General features: G+C 42.7%; 1 protein-coding gene across 8 annotated transcripts in view; it reads right to left on the bottom strand.

The window, feature by feature from the left end:
• OSBPL3 (oxysterol binding protein like 3) overlaps positions 1 to 25,769 on the bottom strand; it is a 138,242-nt gene that overhangs the window by 85,935 nt on the left and 26,538 nt on the right. For 4 of the 8 annotated variants that reach the window (XM_073333694.2, XM_073333703.2, XM_073333698.2 and 1 more), the window contains exon 2: positions 1,815 to 2,061. The exons of 1 other annotated variant lie outside the window; for it this stretch is intronic. In XM_073333694.2, the coding sequence (XP_073189795.1) occupies positions 1,815 to 1,907 (93 nt within the window). In that variant the 5' untranslated portion in view covers positions 1,908 to 2,061. Of the gene's footprint in view, positions 1 to 1,814; positions 2,062 to 25,769 lie in introns of those variants that run through there. 3 more of the 8 variants (XM_073333696.1, XM_073333697.2, XM_073333701.2) reach the window with 2 other exon arrangements.

Below are 25,769 nucleotides of genomic sequence, written 5' to 3'. Positions count from 1 at the left end.
ATTTCAGAGTAGCAGCCATGTTAGTCTGTATTCGCAAAAAGAAAAGGAGGACTTGTGGTACCTTATAGACTAACAAATTTATTCGAGCATAAACTTTCGTGAGCTACAGCTCACTTCATCGGATGCATTCAGTGGAAAATACAGTGGGGAGATTTATATACATAGAGAACATGAAACAATGGATGTTACCATACACACTGTAATGAGAGTGATCACTTAAGGTGAGCTATTACCAGCAGGAGAGCGGGGGGATGGGGGGTGGGTGGGAACCTTTTGTAGTGATAATCAAGGTGGGCCACTTCCAGCAGTTGACAAGAACATCTGAGGAACAGTGGGGGGTGGGTAGGGGGGATAAACATGGGGAAATAGTTTTACTTTGTGTAATGACCCATCCACTCCCAGTCTCTATTCAAGGCTAAGTTAATTGTATCCAATTTGCAAATTAATTCCAATTCAGCAGTCTCTCGTTGGAGTCTGTTTTTGAAGTTTTTTTTGTTGAAGTATTGCCACATTTAGGTCCCCCCAACCCCCTGCCCCATGAAAGTAAGTGAGGGTCAGGGAGAGCAAGCGACAGAGGGAGGGAGGATGAAGTGCATGGGGTGGGACCTCGGAGAAGAGGCACAGGTGTTTGGGTTTGTGTATTAGACAGTTGGCCACCCTAGTGCCACTGCAGCAATCTGCACTCATGGGCAGATTTTCAGTATCAATATTGGCAACGTAGGCAGATAAAGAATGTTCCTAACTGAAATACACACACACACACACAAGCCACTGAAGGCTTGAGTAGGCAGCTATCACTGGGGTGACCTTTTCTACAGGAGATTTAGGGGTTCTAAGCACCAAACCACAGAAGCCAAGCATTCAGCAGCAGACTATAGGTTGGGATGGGCAAACTACGGCCTGGGGGCTGCATCTGGCCCTTCAGATGTTTTATTCCAGCCCTCAAGCTCCTGCTGGGGAGCAGGGTCTTGGTCTTGCTTTGTGTGGCTCCTGGAAGCAGCATGTCCCCCGTCTGGCTCCTATGCAGAGGGGCAACCAGGGGGCTCCACCCCCCGCAGCTCCCATTGGCCAGCAAATGGGGCCAATGGGAGCTGCAGGGGCGGCATCTGCGGAAGGGGCAGTGTGCAGAGCTTCCTGGCCATGCCTCCACGTAGGAGCTGGAGGGACAACATGCTGCTGCTTCCGGGAGCTGCTTGAGGTAAGTGCCACATGGAGCCTGCACCCTGACCCCCTCCTGTGCCCCATCCCTTGCCCCAGCCCTGATCCCCCTCCCACCCTCCAAACCCCTCGGTCCCACCCTCCTGCACCCCAGAGCCCACACCCCCAGCCGGAGTTCCCTCCCACACCCTGAACTCCTCATTTCTGGCCCCACCCTAGAGCCTGCACCCCCAGTAGGAACCCTCTCTCGCATCCCAACCCCCAATTTCACAAGCATTCATGGCCCACCATACAATTTCCATACCCAGATGTGGCCCTCGGGCCAAAAAGTTTGCCCACCCCTGCTATAGGCACACTGCATCTAGAGAGCAAGAGCATGGCATTAACTGAATTCCCGGTTGCCCTTTCCAATGTTATAGGTATCTGCTACTCAGTAATATCTGTTTATTTCACTGGACTGAAGACAAGATGCTGCCACTGGCAAAAAAAAGAAAAATGGAAAAAGAAAGGAAAAAAGATCAAACAACTGCACAACAGACCCATAAACACATAATTTTGTTCATCAAGGTTACTAGAACGGACCATTTCTCCTAATACTTTGAATTCCCGCCCCCCCCCCCCCCCAAACAAATAGGAGTGAGTGAAGTTTACTTTACCTGTCGACTTCCCTGTTTGGAGGAGCAGCTGCTGGTACTTCTTGAAGGTGACAACACTTTCTGGGACATACCCAAGCTTTTTTCTTCACTCATGATCCCAGAGACAGTTTGTTTTGTGTCTATTCAGTTAGAACACCATCTGAAGGGAATTAAGCAAGTGTATTGGAAGACATGGGAGAGACATGGGCAAGAGTCATTGTTTACCCATATGCATTCCAATGGCATCCTTGGAGCCCCAAGGAGATTCCTAAGAGAAACAAACCAAAAACACATGAGCAGCAGATATAGTCCACGTTATTTGGAAACATGAGAATTCATAAGAAAGTCTTTGGTTATGTAGTTGGACTGCACTACTATTTGTTATTAGAAATTAACTGAACAACTGCTTTAGGATAATTTTAAAACAAGTAGTTAGAGCCCACTGTCTTGTTGTTTCTCTCTGACATTTGAAAGTTATGATACCATCTGACTGCTTGTAAAGAACACAGTTCAAATGCAGCATCAAGCGTCTCTTTAAAGATTAAATTATCCCAAACCATGAGCAAGTTCATATTGCATTATTTATTTATATATAAATGTAGTGGAGTGACTGCCCCATTCCTATCCTAGATGGGGCTTCAGCAGGCCAGGGAGGCGGTGCAGGTGGGCGGCCAATCAGAGAAGGCCTGCTAGGGAGCCAATTAGAGGCTGAGTTAGAGACAGCCAATCAGAGCCAGACTTAGCCATATATAAAGGCTGCTCAGGAAGGGAGTGGGTAGTCTCTCTTTGGTGGTTAAGGGAGGAGGAGGACTGGCTCCTAGGCTGAAAGGTAGCATCTTGGACAGAGCAGTGCTGGGGAGCTCTGACCAAGGAAAACCTGAGGCTGCCGGCCTAGGCCAGGCAGGGGCATAGGATCGAAGGGAAAGTGGCCCAGGGACAATAGCAGGGCAAGGGGAAAGAAGGAGGGCAGAGAGGCTGCTGCTATGGGTCCCGACCCAAGGACCCTCAATAGCGTGGGGCCTGGGTCCCCCTCTTCCCCTTGTGCTACACCTGGCTGAAGAGGAGCGTGGCTTGATCCAGGCTGTGGCTGGTCCCTGCGATAAGGGGCTAGACTTCCAGGCTGCAGCCGGCCACTACAACAGGTACAGATTGTGGAGTGCTAGTAACACCAAATTCCTGGGAGGAGGTGGGACCGGAGCAGTGGGCATGGGCGGAGGGCAGTGTCCTGAAGAGGACCCTGCTGAGCAGGGAGCAACAAGTGTCCCCGAAGCAACAGAGCGGATGAAGGGCAAGGCACCATGTGAAAAAGGTGCTCAATGACTGGACAGAGCTAATTCCCGGAGCAACCAGTGGGAGGCGCCAGCGGTGGTGAGTCCTAACCCATCACAAGAAATATAAAAAAATACCTGAACAAGGCTATTACATAAAAACAAGAAATTCAGAAAGTTAGAAAAGAACAGAACCTTTGTGAATGGTGTGGAGAAACTAAATATCCCACAAAAAGGGAAAAACCAGAACACAATTAACTTCCCAGGTTCCTTGAGAATTTTGATACAGTGCACATTTGCAGCTCCAGAAGTTGCTTTCATTTTTAGTGAAGAATTGTGCAAACTTAGCTACTTACAGGTGGGCATGACTAACTGTACCTGGAGTTAGAAATTGGTAACTATATCACTTCTGTGACTGAATGGCAGGAAGATTAATTAATAACTTGTCTAATAACAGTGGTGGTTGCAGTGTGCGTAAAAAAAAAAAAAAAACTTGATGGAAACCCCAAATGACGGACTTGCAGTGTTGGCAATGGTTGCCATGGCAATGGTTTTTCACCCAACAAAGGAGACAGTCATATTTTTCAAAACCTGGGGAAAAAAAGTATTGTGCAAGTTGTGTATCACTTCATACTTGACTGCTCATGGACAAAGCAGCCTAAGAATTTCCATGATAGGAGGAAGGGCTTAGAAAAGTAAGGAAGTTTCTACACAGTGGAGGAAGATTTATTGCTGATGTAAGTGCATGTGACTCCATTGCCTTAAATAAATCACTGCCTTAAATAAATAGTTGTGCCAGCTTACACTCCAGTAGTACATTAGTCTCAGTGTGCACTGAGCAGGGTTTTTTTATTTTGTTTAATTTGGTTTTGTTTGAAATACATTCAGAGGCCAGATGAATTAGAGCAACCCTACTAAATGGAGAGGCCTAAGGCACACATTTTTAAAGAATCCAAGCTTCCTTTTTGAAAAAGCTAGTTTAAAATAAGGTCCAAACGTAACCTAATACAGTGCTGTCTTCCCCAGATCTTCTGTGCTGCTATAAACCAGAATTTAGATATCAGAAGATCTTTTTGAAAATCAAAAACTTATTTTCCTCTAAGGAAACTTAATGGAAGACTTACTATAAAGTTTCTACCAAAATACCCCTTTTTCATCTAACCCACAGTATTTTTCTTACCTAATTCACCTTATATTTAAATGAGATACTTAGCCCTACCATTCTTTAAAGTCAAATTAAAACAAAGTCCTCACAAGACTGGATGGCTCAGGCATCTGATAATAGTCCGGGGGGAGGGGAAGGTTGGTTGTTTTTCATCTCCAATATAACATTTATCCAACAAAATAACTTGAGAATTTTGTTTGCCAGCTAAATGTATTATTTTAAAATAATACCACACAGAAGACTGCTGACTCAATGTGCAAAGGTTAGTGCACTAGGAGTGCTGCAATGACTTCCATTGGTTATTTTTTTTTATTTTCCCCTGCCTTCCCTGTTCCTCCATTCATAAAGTGGATTTCAGTGACAGAAAACTTGCATCTTACTCTGTCTCCACATTTAAATGCTCACTATAGCACTTTTTACCCTAATTAACTCTGAGCCAGCTGCAATTAGGGTAAAAAGTGCTATAGTGAGCATTTAAATGTGGAGACAGAGTAAGATGCAAGTTTTCTGTCACTGAAATCCACTTTATGAATGGAGGAACAGGGAAGGCAGGGGAAAATAAAAAAAAATAACCAATGGAAGTCATTGCAGCACTCCTAGTGCACTAACCTTTGCACATTAAGTCAGCAGTCTTCTGTGTGGTGGTATTTTAAAATAATACATTTAGCTGGCAAACAAAATTCTCAAATTATTTTGTTGGATAAATGTTATTGGAGATGAAAAACAACCAACAAACCAGATTTTTGCCCTGAAAGTTAGTGTTAATCTAATTAAAGTGCTTTCATATCTACCTAGTCTATGTGCTGGAAAATAAGTCAATTAGTTTAAACATCTTTTCCACCATATAAAAATTTAAATTGTAAAGTGTCACAGAAAACTATGAAAACATCAGCTTTAATCTGACAGCCTAACATAGTTCCCCAAAGGTAAGAGTCATCTATATAGAAAAGAATTGAATACAAACTGAGAAATATTGGTAGTGTCTTTTTGGAAGAAGATACCTGTATTTCCAAGGGATTACAAGATTCAGTCTTGAAGGAGAAAAGACAAATCGTAGTATGTATATACTGTTAAGTTTCTAGGTTGCCTTTTGAAGAAAATGCTTGTAGAAGCATTTCTGATGGTTAAAGTACCAGTTTATTAAACTCCACTGGAAACAAAAAAAACCCATAATTAAAAAAATAAACAGGCTGTATTCATCAAAACAGGTTTCAGCTAGAGCCTGACTGGAGCTTACTTAGATTGTAACCTCTGAGACAGAGACTTCTTTAGTTAGGTGTTTGTACAGTATCTAGAGCAAGGAGGTTCTGGTCCATGACTGGGGCTCCTGAGAGCTACTGCAATATAAATTTATTCCCCTTACCTAAACCCTTCCTTGAGTCCTGGGTCAGGCTTTCATAGTACCTAGGCACCACTATTTTAATGAAGAAAGTTAAGTAGGTTATTTACAAACTAGCTTCAAAAAGCATAAACCATTTAAAGACCATTTGGTAGCTGATGGATAATGCTTGTAGTTAATCACCCATGAGAAAAGACAGTACCTATTCTAATCCAAAAGGAAACAGGAGAATTAGAATTTAAGGAACATTGCACTAGAATAAGTCTGAGGCATATTTTTCTTTGATATTTTCCTTAATGTCAAGCTTCTCGGGGAGCTAGACAAGCATTTCTGCTGTTTCCTTAACCCTTGGGTTGATTCAGTCTTTCATATTAGCAAGATGTTACATATATTACATATATTCGGAAGTCAGTCAATGTGCACTCCCTAAAAATATTTAAATTACCTCCTTCCTGCCCACCCCAGAAATTGAGTATTCGATGTATGGTGTGACAAGGATAATTGTGAATGTACTATACAGGCATTAATTTTTATCCAACAGATGTGTGAAATATTGCATATATAGTTTGCACTAATCTGTAAATAAAGAAAAAAAGCTGTCGAGACAAAATTGCAAGTTGTAATGACTGTATCATACATCTAATCAACTCACTCATACTAGCCATATGATCCAATTGATAACGTGTTTTCATTTTCAACTACATTTAAGTAATATGACCAAAGTTACCTCCAGCCAGTCTTAGGCCTTAAGAGTTTAAAATATCCTTTTTAAGACTCTTGGCTAGTGGTAGGCAGTACATTGCACTATAATGTGTTCTGGTGGCCTTCCACAAGAGAAGCCTCCAGACCATCACTTGACAGCTGATACACAAGATACATACAGCATTCAAGGCTGTTACATAAATAGGGAACCCAGACAGAATTATTCTGAAGCACTCCCTTGCAACCAATTAATGCAGAGGTACCAAAGACAGCTGCAGCAGAAAGTGCATTTCTTACCCTCAGCTAGAGGCAGTGCCTTACTAGCAGCAAGAAACAGAAGATAAGGGAGCATACAGGAGAACAATGTGTAGTTTTCAGTGAGGAAAGCACATCTGAAAACGATGTAACTCTTTAGGGCATACACCCACCTCATCTACAGTAAGAACGCTCTGAAGCAATCACTTATGATACTTAATTATTAGAACCCAGAGATGGGTTACAAATGTAAAATGTTTACCACTAAGCTTCCAGATTTCAGAAGTGGCTGGCTGCTTTTTTTTGGGGGGTGGGGTGGGGAGTCATCACCTACTGTTTAAAAAGGAGTAGGCCTTGGGAAATAATGGAAGTAGTGTATCTAATGAACAGAACTAAGTTTTAAAGCAGCAATCTCTCCCTCATCCCAGATTTCTAAAAATGAGTTCTCGCCCTGTTTCTACAGGGTTATTTCAATACCCACAGCCTGATGAAAACATACCTAAACTTTGATGTTCAGTGGCATGCCTTCCCGTGGCCACGTAACATGGCAGATGCCAGCAAAATAAATCAGCATCTTAAGCTGGTAGTGTCTGTGAACTGAGACAAAGTCACTTCTGCTGCTAGAACTCTGGAAGCATCAATGTCTCTTTATCAATGGACAATGGAATAGACTGCCTAGGGAGGTTATGGAAGCTCCTTTACTGGAGGCTTACAAAAGCTGGATAGCCATTTGTCTTGGATGGTTTAGACACAACAGATCCTGCATCTTGGCAGCATTAGACTAGATGATCCTTGTGGTCCCTTCTAACCCTATGATTCTATCATTTCATATCAGAACCCACTGGAGAGCCTTAAAAAAAGGGGGTGGGGAATTCTCTGAAATTCCAAGACTACATCCTGACGTGCAATGAGAAAAGGGGGAAAAAAAGCAACAGGGTGTGATTATGACACAGATAGTTCCGGGTTTATTAAAGGTAAGCCAAGAGCAGAGATGCTTCAGCCACTTTAGGGAAGTGCACATACTTACAAAAGGGTGCTGGACCCTACAGTAACTTGCCTAATGAACCCCTCTCAAGCAGTAATATTGGGTATCACTCAGGAGCATTGGTTACTTTTTCCAGCTTGTCTTCTGGAGGCAATAATTTGGAAATAGTGAAGGAACACGAAGGTTTGAGAGGACTGGGCTATCTATCCTAGGAATTAAATACTGTCAAGCAGAATGTATTTTCTTCCAATTCCTACTGGAACTCTGCTACATACCTGTCTAGTGGACATCACAGGAAATTTTTGAAAATGGAGGTTCAATTAAAATAAATTAGGAAAAAAACTGCACTTTTTGCAGATTTTTAATTTTTCCATTCTTTGAGAAGTTCTATCACCACCTAGGGTTTTAAAGCTCACCACCAATGAGCATGGTAACTAGACACAGGTCTTCCTTTGATCTACAGAAGATAATTTAATCCTCCACAACTCAATATGCCATGGCTTCATTCTCTCTTTGCTCTGCTCACAGAGTGAGGGAGTTACTGGAGGATCTCACCACTTCAATCAACTGCACTCGTATGTGAAAAGTTCCACAGCTATTCCCTTAATGCCAGGAAAGTTTAAAAAAAACAAAACACAACCCTCTAAGAACTCTAGTTCATATACAATAACGAGATAAACATGACAAAAAATGGTCTGAAAGAGCTCTTGAACTTGTATCTGAAAATTCTCTCCCCCCTCCCCCATAAATTAGTGGGCCATGGGAAAATTGCAATAATACTGTGTTTACAAAAACATTTGCCCCGGAGAAATGAGCCAGCGTGCAAACAAAAAACAAACACTCTTTGCAAAGGCCCCAATCACACAAAGCACATGCTTAAATTTAAGCATGAGAGTAGTCCCATTAAACTCAATGCAACTGTACTCCAAGGGACTTTTCATATGCTTAACGTTAAGCATATGCTTAGGCTTTTGTGGGATTGAGGTCTCATGTTTTTGGTATAGTTATGCATGGAGGGAAGTTGCCCAGAAGCATACTTCAGAATAAATATAGGATTCTCCATTCAACAGCACTCAGACAACAACAAATGGCGACAGGAAAACATTTTCCCCTCCTCCTATCTAATTATGGTCCTTCCTTCCAGCCACCACACGCACACACACTATCAATTTTCCCACTCATCAGTTTTATTTTAGTGTGCTTACATCCCTCAAATTCTGTTTCATAAACTGAAATAACATAATTATACCCATTACATAGCTTTTGACTGATTCTTTGTCATTGTAACCATGAAGAACCCTCTTGCTGGATTGTAGGATTACTAGATTCTGTACTATTAAATTAATGTGCTATGAATATAGTAATTTATTAGATAAAGGAACTAAGTGCCCTGGTCACCATCTCATCTTTATTTTGTAAGAACACTGGAAAATCTGCAAAACAAAACAGCCACAAAATATAGAACTGCATATATACATGTTCAATTTACAAATATTGCCTGATGGAGCAAATATGATCTTAAGCATAGAGTTGGACATTAAAGGGAAGGGAAAGGTCACAATGGCTGTTTTTATGCAGTAGAACACAGAACCTGTTCCAGCTAGATTATAAACACGTTCCTGCACACCAAATTGCCTAATGACAAGCAGGATGTAAAACAAAGGGAAAATGGTTTCACGGTCTCAAAAAATCTTCTAAACAGCTGTTGCGACCTCACGTAGGATTGAAACTCACTTTTCTAAAATAGGCAAGGAGATGGATGGCAATTCCATTTTATTGATCCAACAGATCTTTCACTCTTTTCTTCATGGTTTGTGACAAGATTACCCACTGATACAGTTACAGTAATGTACAAGTCTGTGAAGTCTTGGTTATAAAGTTTCTAGTTTAAGCAAAGGTTATATTAAGTGATACTGTACTGTTTTTAAAAAAAAAAACTGTTCAAAAGTATGTAAGTGACTTGGGAGCCTAAAGTTACTTTTGAAAATGAGAATTAGCTGCCTTTGAAAATTTTACTCAATTTTGTCTGTTAGTGAAGGACCTGCCTTTCCTGAATTTGGGAAAATGTTAGTGTAATTTAAAGAGATTCACTTAAAAGAAAAAGGACCCTTCGCTTCCACTGCCCTTTCCAGGATGCCTTGGAGTCCCACTAAGGGGATGCACTATTTGAAAAGATGGGCATTATTAGAATTTAAATTTAAGTCTGATACTCCTTTTTATATTGAAGGTAGTAAATTCCATGATTTTGAGAAGCTAAATTTTTTTTACCTAGGTCAATTTAATATCTATGATGTCTGTAAATTGTAAATAGGAAATTGGCCAACAAGGAAGGATTTGAGTTAATAATGAATTTAGCACTATTGCAGACAGACCAGAATATGAAAGATGTACGTGAGCCTTAATGGACTTGCCTTATTCCCAAAGAGTCAATCCTTCCAACTACAGTATAGCACTCAAATGCAAACCATGGTGCCACTCCAGGAAGAGGAGCCAGTGGTACAAATCCTTATTCCTATGGAAACTTTTATGGGTTTCCATGAAGGCCTACGGTCTGCACTGGTGGCTCGCTTTGCAGAATCAAGATCTGTATAGGTTATTGCAGGCTACTGGATAACTGCCTTTTCTTTAAGTAATTGAAGAAGCTGCAGATGCATTCCTCATTTCCTGGTATTTCTAGAAGTTAAGATTGAAGTGGCTCTAAAATGAGTTACCAGCACTGTGTTTAAAACAGAATTCACAATGCACCTCAACTGAGTCGGGCATGTCAGTACTATAATTTAACAATCTGTCTTATTACTGCTAGGGAGAGCTCTATCACTTCAATTCTAGCTCCAGTCACCGCTGAATGGAAATACTGAGAAGACTAGCAACAGAGTTGTCATGGACACTTTATAATTCATTCACCGTTTACTATTTTTCTCGCTGCTTAGCATTTCCATGGCGGTTTTAAAATTATGGTTCTATTATAACTCAGTTATCTGGGGTTTATTTTTAGATTATACAGAAGAGCAAATGCAACCTTCCTCCATAATTTGTTCAATTCCTGTTTTAAACTTGCTTCTGAACACCGCCAAAAAAATGGAAGTCCCACCATTTTCTTTTTCTTCCTCCCTCCCTTCTATTTTTCCAAGTGTGTGTGGGGGGAAATAAGCAAGATGGCTTTCTAGATAATCAATATGGTTGCCACAAAGATAGTTACACCTATGGTTTTAGACTTTTCCGAAGCTTTAATCCTGACCAATTTAAAGATTTTCCTTTATTTGTACTAATCCATCTGACTAATTAAAATGTGCTTTGGCAAAAAGACCTATTGAGTAGAAGCAAAGAGCTAAAAGCACAAAAATAATTCCACACATGACAAGACTAGGGTGTAAAGTTGAGGAAACATCAACATTGAAAGTAAATTTCTAAGCCGGTGCTGATTGTGTCCATTCTAGGAAGAACTTTTTTTTTTTTATTAGAGACAATGTTCTGAAACATTCATGTTCGGTGATTGTTTTCTATGCTTGGTCTTTAGCTGAAGAGATATTTATGTAATTAAAAACAAAAAACCCAAAACCAAAGAGAGAGAGAGAGACAGAGCGCGTGCATGCAATTTTTGTTTTGTTAAATCTCTCTGGCATTATATATATATATATGGAAGTGTGTGTAGAAGGAAAGGGGGGGAAATGTTTAAACACAGACCCAAGTTTTTCAGACAAACATGAAGTTTGAAACCTGTTGCATACACAGTTTCCACGGAAGGTTATTGCCTTTGCTTGATTTAAGGGGGGGGGGGGGGGGATAAGGTTCCTCTCCAGCAAACACTTAAGTTTATGCATAACTCGAGCACTGACTTTGTCAGGAATAGATATTATACACATGCAATGCAGACAATTTAACAGTGCCGTTGGAACCTTAGCTTTGCATTTCTTGAGATTGTTATTTTAAACAATATGATATTAACATTAAAATATAATGTATATTCAATTCAAAAAATCCTTAATTGTGAAAAGGAAAAATGAAACTTCATTTGCAGCAAAACAAAGATACGGAAGAGTAAAGGTAAAGAGAAAATTACTTTGAATAGTAACATAAGTAAACAGAACTCAAAACACCAGTGTTAAAGCCACTCGGCTCCCTAAGCTCTCCTTTAAGAAACTTAAGTGTCTTTGAAAAGACAAGTTCAGTTTCTGCTTAACAACATCTTATTGTACTGTGTTGGGAAGATATCACAAAATATGTCAAAATGGCTGAGCTTTTATTTTTATCATCCCAAAATGACAAGCATTGCTGCAGGAAGCTTGTTTAAATATAAATGTTGAGAGATGAGCAATAGCTGAAAAGATTACATTAGAAGACGTTACATGAATCAGCATTTGTAGTTTCAGTAGATCTTCCCACCTCCGCTCAAACTGAAGAAAGCAAGTCATATGCTTGTCGCTGCAGCAAAGGAAAGAGTGGGGAGTCCCACTGAATTCAGATTTCCGATTACCAACTCCCTCACTACTACTTGCCACCACCCACTAAGATCAGCAAAACTGGAAGGAGTTTGAGCAGATTTCACTTCCTTCATTTGCAAGATAAGGGTTGCTCTGAAAAGAAGCTTTATTGTTGTGAATGAGGGAAAAGAATCCCTGGTTCATCTCTCTAGGCTTTCCTTAAAGATGAGGAAAAAGGTTCACTTTGACATATTTCTGTAGCTGACATACACCAAACAAGTTTTGCTGTTAGCAGCTTGCGGCTGTTGAAAGGGCACAGTATGCATAGCAAAGAACGCTCAATGTATCTGTGTACTTCAATGTGAAGGAGGAGAGGGTCTTAAATTAGACTAGAATTACAGCCCAAGCAGTTCTGCTGATAACTAAAGGCCATGTACGTCCAGAACTTTGTCAGAATGACATTTTGTGCTTTAAAGCTGGCCCTAATCTGGAGAATTAACAGACAGGCTGCTGTTGCTACTACTAAATTGGTCAGCGATTTAGAGCCTGAGAAGGGAGGGTTTACAATACCAACTGCTGAGGGTGGAGAGATTAAGTAATGAGAGAACTCCTGCCAAATCATTCAGTGGCCAGGAGGCTGGACCATAAAATTGATGAAAAGCACAAGCAACAGGCCTCCTGCATCATTCCGGCTCAGCATTTCTCAAAGGCGGCCACTGTGACCGCATGCAGCCAGCAGCAGAGTTTACTGCGGCCATGACAGACTTCAAAGGATGGCGGAGATTAGGGAGAGGGGAGGCAAAGCTGCGGCCCCGCCCTGAATCACTCAGGTGTTGCTCTTGGATACACTGCCTTGGTGTTTGCACTGGTGCAGCCAGCAAGGATCTGCACCCTGCACCACACAGTCTCCTAGGTGGCTCTGGACAGCGCCTCTGGAGACACATGGGGCCAGTGTGTGTGGCACAGCAGAGGCAGCTGCAGCTTGGCTGGGGCACAGGGCACCTGGAACTCTGCAGGCAGCCAGTGAGCTCCTAACCCAGCTTTCCTGGGGCAGGGCGGCTCGGGCTGGTGGGGGCCCCACTTCTCAGGGTCAGAGTGCCCACCAGCAAGAGTTGATGGCTGCATTCTGAGGCCACCCAAATTTTGTTGTAAGAACCTCTGCTCTAGTTCCATCTGTGACTTCTGGAAGAAGACAGTTAAGATATAGGACATTTCATCATGTTAACAGGTTATCATTGCTTTCAGCAGTTTACAAAAGCTAATAATAAAAAAAAGACAGACTGCGGCAGGACACAATTCGGTACCTTTGATTTGGATCCATCTTAGTAAACTGAGTTCTGTCAATAATATGTAAGGGACTGTTGCCCCCTTACTAACATTCAGTGGGGGTGTTTTAGTTGCTAGCTCCCAGTACTCAAAGGGGAAGGGTCGATGGGGAATCAGGACCCTGAGACTGCCAGTCCCCAGGAACAATGGAGAGAGGCTAATGCTCCAGGTCAGCCTGAATGACAGGGTGGGCAGGCTAATCAGGGAGTCAGGAGGCCAGGGAGGTCCCGTCCTCCGTGTGAGCTGGAATTGCCTGGGTCAGACAGAGTGGGGCCGAGCTAAGGAGAAAGCAGGGGCCCATGCTGAGCTGGGAAGCAGAACTGTGCCAGATCCAGAGAAACCAGAAAAGCAGCCCAGAGAGAGCAGACCCTGTCCTGGGAGCAGAGCTGCAGCAACCAGAGCCAGAGGGGCCAGAAAAGCAGCCCAGGGAGCTGGAGGCAGAGCAGCTGAGATGCCTCAGCCAGGAGGCTCTGCAGGCCAGACTCGAAGAGGGATTGGTAACCCCGACAGGGCGGGGGCAACACTGGGAAGAAGGGCCCTGCCACCTAGAGCCTGTGGCCGCCACCTAGAGCCTGTGGCCGCCACCAGAGCAAGTGTCCAACCCGCAGCATCCCTGCGGCACAGCCAGGGCCTGAGAAGAAGGCCTGGGACTTACAAGGAACAGACTGAACTGCCCTGACATTCCAGAGACACTGTTTGTGATGTTCCCTGCCACAGAGTGGGTTGATGTGTTTCCTCTAACCTTTCCCATTTCCCCTTTTTCTTTTGAAAATTAATTGTGGATTAAATAACTTGCATTTGCTTCAAATTGCATGTAATAATCAGTGGGTCAGAAGTGCCCAGTGCAGAGAGAGTATCCTGGAGTGGGGACACCCTAGCCCCTGTCCTAGGTGACCACAACAGGGTTGGGGGTCGAGTGCCCCCAGGAATCCTGGGCCCAGCCTTGTTGGAGTTACGAGGACTCTGCCAGACAGGAGAGTGGAAGGGGAGTCCTCAAGGGCAGGGAGGCCACTGGGTAAAGGAAGTGGGAGTGAAGACTCAGATCCTTTTGCCAGCCCACTTCACCGGGGTAGTGCAGAAGCCAGGAAAGTTCCCCCCAATAGTGGGACCATTCCCCCCGCTTACATAATAGTAACCTGAACGATTCAGGAGCAGGGAAAAATAGTTGTATTCTGCCAAATACCTAGACTGAGAGATTCTGGTATTTCACACTGAACTTTTATCTTTGTAGAATTAGGTTTTAGCTTGGGTGGGTTTTTTTGGGGGGGGGGGGGTGGTTCAAAGGCATGAATGGGAGGGAGTTGAGTGCCCAACTCCTGGTGACTTTCCATGAGAGCTGGGCACCTGTCTGCCTTCTGTACGTTTTGAGAATCTCCCCTTAATTCTAGCTCAGTTTTCAGTTTGTGTTTAAAATACTCTTCTGACCCAAGAACTGCATTCTCTATCCCACTTTGGATTTTTAATATGCTGTAAATGATACCATGTTCGTAGGCACCCAAATTCCCATCCATCTCTGAATTTCTTTCTTGCTTCCAAACACTAGAAATAAAGTTGCATTTATTCTTCGTGGTGTTTAACAAGCTGATTTTTAGAGAGCCTAAGTCAGGTCTTGCACTTCAGTTACCCTGAAGGGCCGTGTACTGGAATTGCATAAACAGCGTCCAGTAAGTGCTGTAACTTACTGCCTATGCCTCATTCCACAAATTGGTCCGTCTTCCTGTTTGCCTGGGGACTCCACACGTGGTTTTAATAGTCTCTCAACTGTTACGGCCAATCTGTCTACTATCAGCCTCATTTTTCCTCCCTCCCAAATACCTAATTTTTGAAATTCTTTTCTACAGGTAGCCCAGAACACTGGATACAGAAGCGTTTCAGGTGGGTGTCACAGCTAGCTACATTCCCCACATGGGAGAGGTCATACCGCTTTCCCCATGCTTCCCAGGCAAATCTAAGAAGCTAGCAGCACTTGCACAAACGAGCACACGAGAATTGTCATTAGTTGGATGCCACACAACGTGCATAGGAAAGTAAATCGAGCACAGTAATCCAGTTACTGTTCATTTAAAAACCAAGCATTCCTCCTTCTCTCTCTCCGTAAATGAAACTGAATACACACAGATTGGCTATGTCTACACCAGGAGAGCGATAACATTTGTTAGTATGTTTAGATTTTGGACATTGCAAAATCAATTCTAGAAATGCTATGGGCCTGGTTTTCCTTCCTTCAACACTGATCTAAGTAAGGAGTTACCCTGATGTAAATGAAAAAGGACAATCAGGCCTCACGTCCTTATGCAAGAACATAGGTTTCTCCCCTAGATAGTGAGTTAAATATTAAGGTCTCGAAGTTGTCTACCATACAGTTCAAATACAATGAACAAATGACATTGTATCTGAGCTTTTGTAGAGCTATCTTGCACAGGCTAGTGTTGGATCATATTAAAAAAGTTCTGTATTAAAATCACAAATGAATTTGATTCCCCATAGTTTAAATTCCAGGGTATTACTAATTAAGAGGTCTCTTGGTTTTTGGTACTGTTTCTCTCCCTCTGTGTGAAACTTGCAAGCTGCTAATTGCATTAGTACATTCTAAGACAGAGTCTGTTCTCAAAGCAATTCACACAGAGAGAGACTCAAAGCAATACTCTAACAACAGAAACAGCACCCAGAGACTCCCCACCCTTTTGTTGTATTAACAATTGTGATTAAAATAGAGATAGAGGATATATGTGGATGGATGCTTGGTGTGGATAATAACTGAATGATCAGGGAGGTGGCTGAAGAAGGTGTCAAGTGGAAATAACCCGAGGACCCCCGGAGGGCAGACTGGAATCCACCCAACAGCCTCAAGAATGGGAGAACCAAAGAACAAGATAACATCTGGCAGCACGGAGCCATCAGGAATGTGCCATCTGCTGATTGATTCAGCAACACATGATGAAGCAATTCCCACAGACTGGCATAGGAAGAAATTCCTATAAAAATGGACTCTAGAAAGTGAGAACTTTGGGGTCTGATTCTGCAAACCAACTTCCAGGAGCATCAGATGAGCATCTGACAAGGCCCTGTTCCCTCCTCATGTCCAGGCCACCTGGCCAGTGGCTTGGCATGAGCAACTCTAAGGCTGGTAACTATAATAACAACCTTGTAGAATCTGTGTGTGTGTGTGTGAATAAATAAATGAGATTGAATGGAATGTTACAGCTATAACTAACTGCTTACTATGATTCTTTCTGTATTCACAATAAATGTGGTATTTTGCCTTTTCCTCTTTAATAAGATCCTGCTGGTTGTTATTTTATTGGTATAACACTAGGTCTTACTCACATATTTCAGAGACAAAATCAACATCCTGTATCTCAAAATTTCAAGGGTGTACTTCAATAATCAGTTACAAGGTCAGAAGGAATGAAGCAGGGGGAAGGTCTGGTTCAAAGAATGAATAATGAAACATGGGGAGGTTTCTAAAAAGAAGGCCTCTGATCAACAGGGATAACTGCAGATTATTTTAAATAAAACAAAAAATCATCTTAAAATGAGCCAATATGGTCCTGCCCATCCCACATAGCAGTGTTATCTCAAAAATTAGGGCCTCTGAACCCAGGTGCAAAGGAAAAATTGTTGCTCGAGGAGGAGGAGGAGGAGGAGAAGAGATAGGGAGGAAAGGAGGTTGCAAATCTTATCTGGGATTAAGTCTGGAAAAAAGGGGTCAACAGGCTCAAACAGGTTTTTAGCGGAGGTCAGTACTTGGCAATGACATCACTTGTTTGTTGAAAGGTATATAAAAAGTAAACTCTTAATGCATTCATTGCCAATACCTGACTGACCACACTGGAGCAAGCCAATATGGGTATAAGCACCCCTGGGTTTCACCCATTTGTAAAGATCTTGATCAAATGCAGATAAGTGTTTTGTTACTGTTTGGATGTAGTAAATTGATTTAGGCTTTTTATGCATGTTTACAGCAATTGCATAAATATCATTTGGCCTTTGGGTTTAATAAAGGAATTTATGGTTAAATGAGTGTTGCAGGAATACCCTGCATAAATAATAATTCCAGCAAGCATCTTGTCCCCTGTTATAACAACCACATCCTAACTGGAGACCATGTTAAGGCTCCTAGCTGGATCACAAATAAAGCCAACCTTTGAAATGAAAAATTAAAAACATTTATGTTCTCCGTCTCTAGGTCAAAGACTAGAATTTCATTTAACTAAGCAATACTGAAGTCTTGCACTCAATCCCATTCCTCAGGGCCTAAAGACAATTAAATGTCACCGTACATTAGATGATGCTGGTCAGAGAAAGTAGCACATATTTCAAGTGCTTAACTAAAAGGCAACTAACTTATGAATTAAGACTTTGTCATTGAAGAGTCTGAACATCTTTGAACATTTCACTGAACATCTATCAAGTCTGTTCCAATGTTGGACTCAGTCCTAGCGTCTGTGCAGGAACAGACCAAATGGCAAAGGAACGCTGCAGCTGACTGATTAGCTTAGTGTGGAAGATGACAACAACGACTGAACATCTGTATCAATTTTTCACATTTTTATGGCCCTGGACATTGTTCTTGCAGATCTGCCACACTCTTACCCCAGCCTACAAGAGAGACAAGCTGACACTACTGTTCCTCTAGGTCAGCTTTTGGTTACCAGATGACGCTGTGTTCTACCCAATCAACAGGAGAACTTTTGTAGTAGCACCTGGATGAAGTCAGAGGGTCAGGATAACTCATACTGGCAATAAAGAAACTAGGTGTGAATTAACATTGACAATGTTTGATTCAAAGTGCAGTTAACCCTTTCCAAATCAACAGTAACTATCCTACACTAGGGGGTGGTGCCCTACCAGAGGAGCATGGAGTAACTTTTGGGGGTGGGGGGGGAGAAGGGGTGCCCAGGACAGACCCTACGGAGGGTGGGGAGGGAGCACCACACTTCCAGCCCTGCTCTGCCCCCAACCCCGCTCAGCCCCCCAGTCCTGGTCCGTTTCCAGGCCCAGCTTCACCCCCAATCCCACTCCATCCCAGCTCTGCTCTGCCCCCAATCCAGCTCTGCCTTCATTCCCTCCCTGCCTCTAGCCCCAGCTCCTCCCGCAGCTCTGCTGTGGAGGAAGCCTTGGCTGTGCACAACTGGAAAAGTTTGCACACCACTGACTTAGACTGTACGCGGTTAGTGGCAGGGACAATCTTCTCTTACATGTGTGTACAGTGCCTAGCACAATGCGACACTGATACTAACTGGGGCCTCTAGATGCTGCCACAATATTTATAATATTGTATATTACAATATATAATATTATATAGTCAGCCTCCACCTAAGGAGGGTTAGGAAGAAACTTTTCCTAAGGACAGGTTATTCCGTAACTGTCCAGTACAGGGACTCTTCTGAAGCATCTGTTATTGGCCACTGCTAGAGACAGGATCATGAAATAGATGGGGCACTGGGCTGATCCAGTATGATAATTTCTATGTTCCTGTGTCACTGCCCTTCCATTAAGAAGTTCATAACCTAGGCTAGGCAGAAATCTTCACAAAAGATGACAATGTGCATGCTGGTTAGCGAGGGAAAGGGAGACTGCACAATAGAAAGGAGATACATGCTCAGGAGCGATCACCTGTTGTCTCTGCAGTTATTTACAATTATTTATGTTCATTTTTATTATTTCATTTTAAATGGTCTGACCAGGCACTAGATCAAGAACAGAGCCAGAGAGTTTTATGGAGTGAAATGTGAATTAATGAAGTTGAAGGAAGAAAGCAAAGATGATCCAGGTGTAAGGTACAGCACAAAGAAGGTGGGAGGGAGCGGGGGGAGTACACCGTTTTCACATTTTATAGATTAGAAGCTCAAAAAAAGTTTCAAAATTACTGATTGAAAGGACTTTGCTCATTTTCATTCAAAGCCATGCACTAACCACTCCCATAAAAATAAGTGCAGCATCCACTACTACTGATTGGATGTGTCAAATTTAAAGAAAAAAAATATTACTTTGCAGATGTAGTCCATGGTTCAGAAACAAAAACGAGGAATAGAGAGACAATGCATTTCTAGGAGATATAATAAATAAAACATGTAGACTTGGTCACACAAAAGAAACAACTGGTCTCCTTTCCACTTGCTAATTTTCTAAAGCAACACACCATGCTATAGCCCCACATTTCAAATTAAGACAAACATTTTCATTCACTCATTGTGCAGAGCATTTACATACATATCCTGTACATGTCTGAGAAAGCATGCCACAAATCATTCTTGTGCCCATTAGACTGCTGTAAGAGAAACTTCCCCATAATCTACATTTCCATTGTTCTAGAAGGCTTTACTCATGACCATTCTGTAAGGAAACTCATTGTACTCATTGGATCTCTCAAAAAGCAACAATGCCAGTTTATATCACTGAGATCTAACTAGCTCCTATGTAAGAGCCTTCTATAGTTTCCACCATTATAATATACTCTTGGAAACCAAGTAACTGGCTCATTCTTTTATTTGTGTGACACTGTTAGAGCTTTTGCATATTTAATGACCTGTTGTTTTCCCCTGTCTGTCATGTTAACAGAAGAGACGCAGGAGAGCTTCCATACCATACGTCTGAAATCCGAATAGATGCTGGCACCCCAATCTCCTCCCCCAAATGCCTCTCGAGTCCTGTTACTGTGACCCTCCATCTGGAAGCGGAGCTGGATATGACCGTTCCTAAAGGGAGACAACAGTACTTATGACATTTACCTGGAGGATGAAAGGGAGAGAGAATGGGAGTCACTAGAGAACAGCCAAATATATTTCCTTCACCAACTAAATTCCCATGCCAGGACCACAATTTCAGTTCCTTGTCTCCACACTGCAGTACTTAACATCACTACAAAACTGAAAGGGGAAATCTAGCAATTGCACTTGTTTCTAAATCTAAGCCACGTTTGCTTTACTCCTTTAAATATCTTATACAGTCCAATAAGAGGTCTCGTTTTTCTGAAAATTCCAGTGTGACAATTATTCATTGTTGATATTTTTCTCAGACCTACACACCTAGAAAGTGGCAAATCTCTTCTTTGCTAATCCATCCATTCTTGGTAGACAAATAAGGCCAGGTCTACACTATAAAAACTTACATCAGTAGAACTGCTTCGCTCAGAGGTGTGAAAAAGGCCACACCCCTGAGCGACACAGTTATACCGACCTAACCCCCGGAATAGACAGTGCTAGTTGATGGGAGGGCTTCTCCTGGCAGCACAGCTACTGCCTCTCACAGCGGTTGATTGATTACGCAGACGAGGGAAGCTCTCCCACAGATGTAGTTGCGTCTGCATTGAAGCACTACAGTGGCACTGCTGTGGCGTTTTAAGTGTAGACCTGCTGTAAGCAGCTCCTCAGAATCTCGGCAGATTTAAAAGAACATGGAAGGGTTGGGTAAATATTCATTCTAATAAAACAAGATAGAATGTACACCTCTACCCCAATATAATGTGATGACATAAGGCAGGTTCGCATACAACACGGTAAAGCTCCCAAACGCTGCTCTGAGCAGCATGTTAAGGGGGCCGAGGGGTTGGATAAGGGGCAGAGGGTCTTGGGAACGGTCAGGGACTCTCTCCCCCCACCCCGGGTCTGGGAGGCAGAAGCTGGGGGGGGGCACTTTTGGTGGCCGGGAGATTAGCTGGGGGGCTGGGAGCAGCCCGCTCCACTTCCCTCACCCCAGCCCCAGCCGTGTCACTCGGGGGAGGAGGCTTGGGGGAAGGGATGCCCCCGCACCCACCGGCAGCGGTGGAAGCGGAGCAGCCCGGTCCCAGCCCGCTCCACTCTGCCAGCTCCCAGGCGCGGCGCTCTGCTTCCCGCCGCAGGTGAGTACGGGGGGCATCTTTTCCCCAACCTCCCTGCACTCACCAGCGGCGGGAAGTGGAGCGCCGCGGCGGGGAGGCAGAGTGGAGCGGGCTGGGGCTGCGTCGCTCTGCTTCCTGCCGCTGTCGGTGAGTGCCTGTCAGGGGGCAGGGGGTGTGGATAGGGATTTATAATGGAAAGTATTAGGTAATTTAACTATAGCGGTTTTCTACCAGCTCCCTCTATAATTATGTGTATATACACTCACACACACACTATAGACATGCGTACATCATAGAATATCAGGGTTAGAAGGGACCTTAGGAGATCTTCTAGTCGGAGCAGTCAGGGGACAGGGAGCAGGGGGGTTGGGTTGGGGGGGTGTCCTGGGAGTGATTAGGGATGAGAGTCTCTGGAGGGGGCGGTCAGGGAATGCGGAACGGGGTGGGGGGGGTGGGGGCGCAAAGCAAGTTCAATATAATGTGGTGAGATTTTTTGTTTCCCGAGGACTGCGTTATATCGGGGTAGAGTCTACCATGTTTACTAGGATGTGAACTTATTGAAGACTGGGGTTCAACCACATGCAAATAAGGACATCTTTGCATTACCAGAGGTACAAGGAACATAAGTTGCTGCTATTTGTATTATCACAGTGCCTAGGTTACTACTGGCTTCTTTAACCACAAAGTCTATCTAATCATGGGGCTGAATTAGTGGATAAGCTCTAGATAAAAGGGTATACACAACTTCAGTGAGAGGTGGAAGAATTTTGAGTGGGAAGAACTTTGGCTTCCTCCAAAGCCTTTAGGAAAGGTGGTGAAGAATCCCATGTTGCACAAGTCCTACTGTAGGTTTCAGAGTAACAGCCGTGTTAGTCTGTATTCGCAAAAAGAAAAGGAGTACTTGTGGCACCTTAGAGACTAACCAATTTATTAGAGCATAAGCTTTCGTGAGCTACAGCTCTCACGAAAGCTTATGCTCTAATAAATTGGTTAGTCTCTAAGGTGCCACAAGTACTCCTTTTCTTTTTAAGTCCTACTGTAATGCTTCCAGAAGTTAACTTACTCCTGTTCCTAAAGTGCAGGCCAGCCAAGAAAACTTCCTTCTAAAATGATCAGACACTACTTTTCCATAGTTTTCCTTGCACGCAAACTTTACTGCAAGAGTTTGCAATGCAGTACACAGGGCTCATATTCTTTATAGATCTATTGTGTTTAGTTATGTTAATTACTGCTTCTGTTACAATGACTCTGTTACAAGCTCTTTGTTCCTCTCTACCTTGTGAGTATGAACAATTGTAAGGCATTGAAACGGGAGGGTTTAGACCAATTGCAATCCATCCTGAATCTAGGCACTAGTTTGTTATAGCCTAATACAGAAGGATCAAGAAAAAAAATGTCATGGCCTTGATTAATTACACAGGATTATGGGCATTGAGAGCAGCAGTAAACACATTTAAAACTACCCACTAGACAAAAACCTTAGCCACTTGTTCTAGTTAGTACCAGTCAAGAGAAATAAGTGTTGATGGAAGAGTTGCAGCCATTTATTTACAAATTCAGGAATTAAAATATTTAGACCTTTTTTTGTTTTGTTTTTAAACAGGCTAAAGGTAGGATATTAGTGACCCTACCGTAACAGACCTCTTCCAGTCTATTTTTTTTCTTTAAGGTAAAGAACTGGGGGCAGAAGACTTAGGGATGGCCCTGGCTCTGTCACAGACTTCTTGTGTGACCTTGGGTACAAACCACTCACTCTGTTCATTCCCCCCCAGTCTGTGAAATGAGTCCATTTACTTGCCTCATAGTGGGGGGAAGCTTTTTTATTAAATGGTGTTCATTGAAATTCTTGATTAAAAGGCATTAGACCAATGCAACTTTCTGTCAGGGTAAAGAGCTCATGCAGCACCCAGACATTTCCCTCAACAGAATCCAGGTGTGTCATTCTCACTACATGACTATGCTTTATTGGACCAAGAGTCAGAGAGTGCCTTGGCCTTTAAAGTAGGTCTCCAATTGCACAAGGCAGTGGGCCCATGTAGTCAATTGATTTGATTTTACACTATAATTTTATCTTAATATAGTTACTATGAAAATTTGCTGAACCAGTGTTTTTAAAACAGCATGTGTGTGTGTATGCATGCATTTATACCAGACTGAGTCCTGTGCTTTCCAGCCTTACTAAAAACCACTGTGCACTTCTTGGGATGAGAATTCTCAGTGTAAAAAGAAGAGAATTGTCCTTGCTTTAGAGGTTGAAAGTCTGATACTGTGCATCAAACTTGGAGAGTCTGAGATACTAAAAGTGTCCTGTTTGCTGTAGTCCTGGAGAAGAGTTTTTAATATGAGGAATACCTGATACTTAATCAGATAAAAGTTCCAGGCTACCTGATACTACGAGCGCATTGGAGAGAGAGCCAAGCCTTAAGGGAGTCAATAGCTCAAGGCAGCCATTTCTAGCTAAAAGAAAAGGAGTACTTGTGGCACCTTAGAGACTAACCAATTTATTTGAGCATAAGCTTTCGTGAGCTACAGCTCATGCTCAAATAAATTGGTTAGTCTCTAAGGTGCCACAAGTACTCCTTTTCTTTTTGCGAATACAGACTAACACGGCTGTTACTCTGAAACCTGTCATTTCTAGCTAATTAGATCCTCCTTAGAAAATAATGTGTAGCTATAGAACATCACAGTAGGGAAGCATGGAGAACAAAAAACCAGCACCTACTCATCAATTTCCCTTAGGCCAGACAGCTGAGAATGAGGCAGTCCTCACAAATTCCTGAAGAAAATGGGGATAATGATACCAACCTTCTTTGTAAAGTGCTTTGAGATCTATGGATGAAAATGCTATAGGAAAGTTAAGTATTAATTCTTAGTATTATAAGAAATAATATTTGCAATCCTCACATGCCTTTCCTACAACTAGCAATAAAATTATTGGTTTCAGAGTAACAGCCGTGTTAGTCTGTATTCGCAAAAAGAAAAGGAGTACTTGTGGCACCTTAGAGACTAACCAATTTATTTGAGCATGAGCTTTCGTGAGCTACAGCTCACTTCATCGGATGCATGCCGTGGAAACTGCAGCAGACTTTATTTATACACAGAGAATATGAAAAAATACCTCCTCCCACCCCACTGTCCTGCTGGTAATAGCTTATCTAAAGTGATCATCAGGTGGGCCATTTCTAGCACAAATCCAGGTTTTCTCACCCTCCACCCCCCCACACAAATTCACTCTCCTGCTGGTGATAGCCCATACAAAGTGACAACTCTTTACACAATGTGCATGATAATAAAGTTGGGCCATTTCCTGCACAAATCCAGGTTCTCTCACCCCCTCACCCCCCTCCCAAAAACCACACACACAAACTCACTATCCTGCTGGTAATAGCTCATCCAAAGTGACCATTCTCCCTACAATGTGCATAATTAAGGTGGGAAAAAGAAAAGGAGTACTTGTGGCACCTTAGAGACTAACCAATGGTGGGGGGGATGTGAGAAAACCTGGATTTGTGCTGGAAATGGCCCACCTTAATTATGCACATTGTAGGGAGAATGGTCACTTTGGATGAGCTATTACCAGCAGGATAGTGAGTTTGTGTGTGTGGTTTTTGGGAGGGGGGTGAGAGAACCTGGATTTGTGCTGGAAATGGCTCACCTGATGATCACTTTAGATAAGCTATTACCAGCAGGACAGTGGGGTGGGAGGAGGTATTTTTTCATATTCTCTGTGTATAAATAAAGTCTGCTGCAGTTTCCACGGCATGCATCCGATGAAGTGAGCTGTAGCTCACGAAAGCTCATGCTCAAATAAATTGGTTAGTCTCTAAGGTGCCACAAGTACTCCTTTTCTTTTTAATAAAATTATTGAAAATTTCTGGCTACTTCTAGAAACAAAATATATGCACAATTTAGGTTTCCTCCCCCCCCCCCACCCCCTTCAGCTATTCTTTGTCTTGTGAGTCTGTTTTCAATTCTCAGACGTTACAAGTCATATTTTCTTTAGATGGGCAGTTTCCAGGAAAGATGCAATATCACTGGCATAGCTGGGGGCCTGCTACATATTTATGTTTTTCATTACTCTTATCTGAAACTATTGAGGACAGAATGTGAAATAAGCTCTGCCAGATCAAGTAGGGGCTAACAATCCTGCACATGCTCACAACTCAAAACACACATTAAAATTACAGGTTTAGCATACCACAGAAAAGTTTGTCTGTTATTCTTTCATTTGCCGAGCTTCAGAACTGTTGGTTAATACGACAAACACTGCAATAAACTAGCAAAGCAAGACAGAAGTATATACATTTTTATGAGAAGATGATACATGGAGCTATTGTTCTCAAAGATTCCAGAACACTATCTATATGCACAATATCTTCCTAGTCATCTCTGGGAAGTAATGAACCTTAGACAATACCTTCATGGGTGGGAATTGAACAATTTCCCTCCCACTGGCAGACCATAAAATACACACCGTGTGCCCCAAGGTTATGAACAAGCTCATTCCTCCTCTCCACCCCAGGCCTCCATTTTAGGCAGCACCAATAAGTATAATGCATCATCCCAAAAGAAAATGAAAGTTCTCCCCATGTCTAAGATTTTCCCCCCCTCGCCTATTTTTGATGGTTGAGAAAATTTAAAGCCTAGTTGTCTCCAGCTCTGTATGTCTGAGGAAGTTTCTTTCTTTATGAAA

The sequence above is a fragment of the Lepidochelys kempii genome, chromosome 2 (assembly GCF_965140285.1).
Source record: "Lepidochelys kempii isolate rLepKem1 chromosome 2, rLepKem1.hap1, whole genome shotgun sequence".
In the NCBI taxonomy this organism is placed as follows: domain Eukaryota; kingdom Metazoa; phylum Chordata; order Testudines; family Cheloniidae; genus Lepidochelys; species Lepidochelys kempii.
The sequence above is the reverse complement of the archived record's forward strand: the minus strand, read 5'-3'. Positions and strand labels throughout refer to the sequence as shown.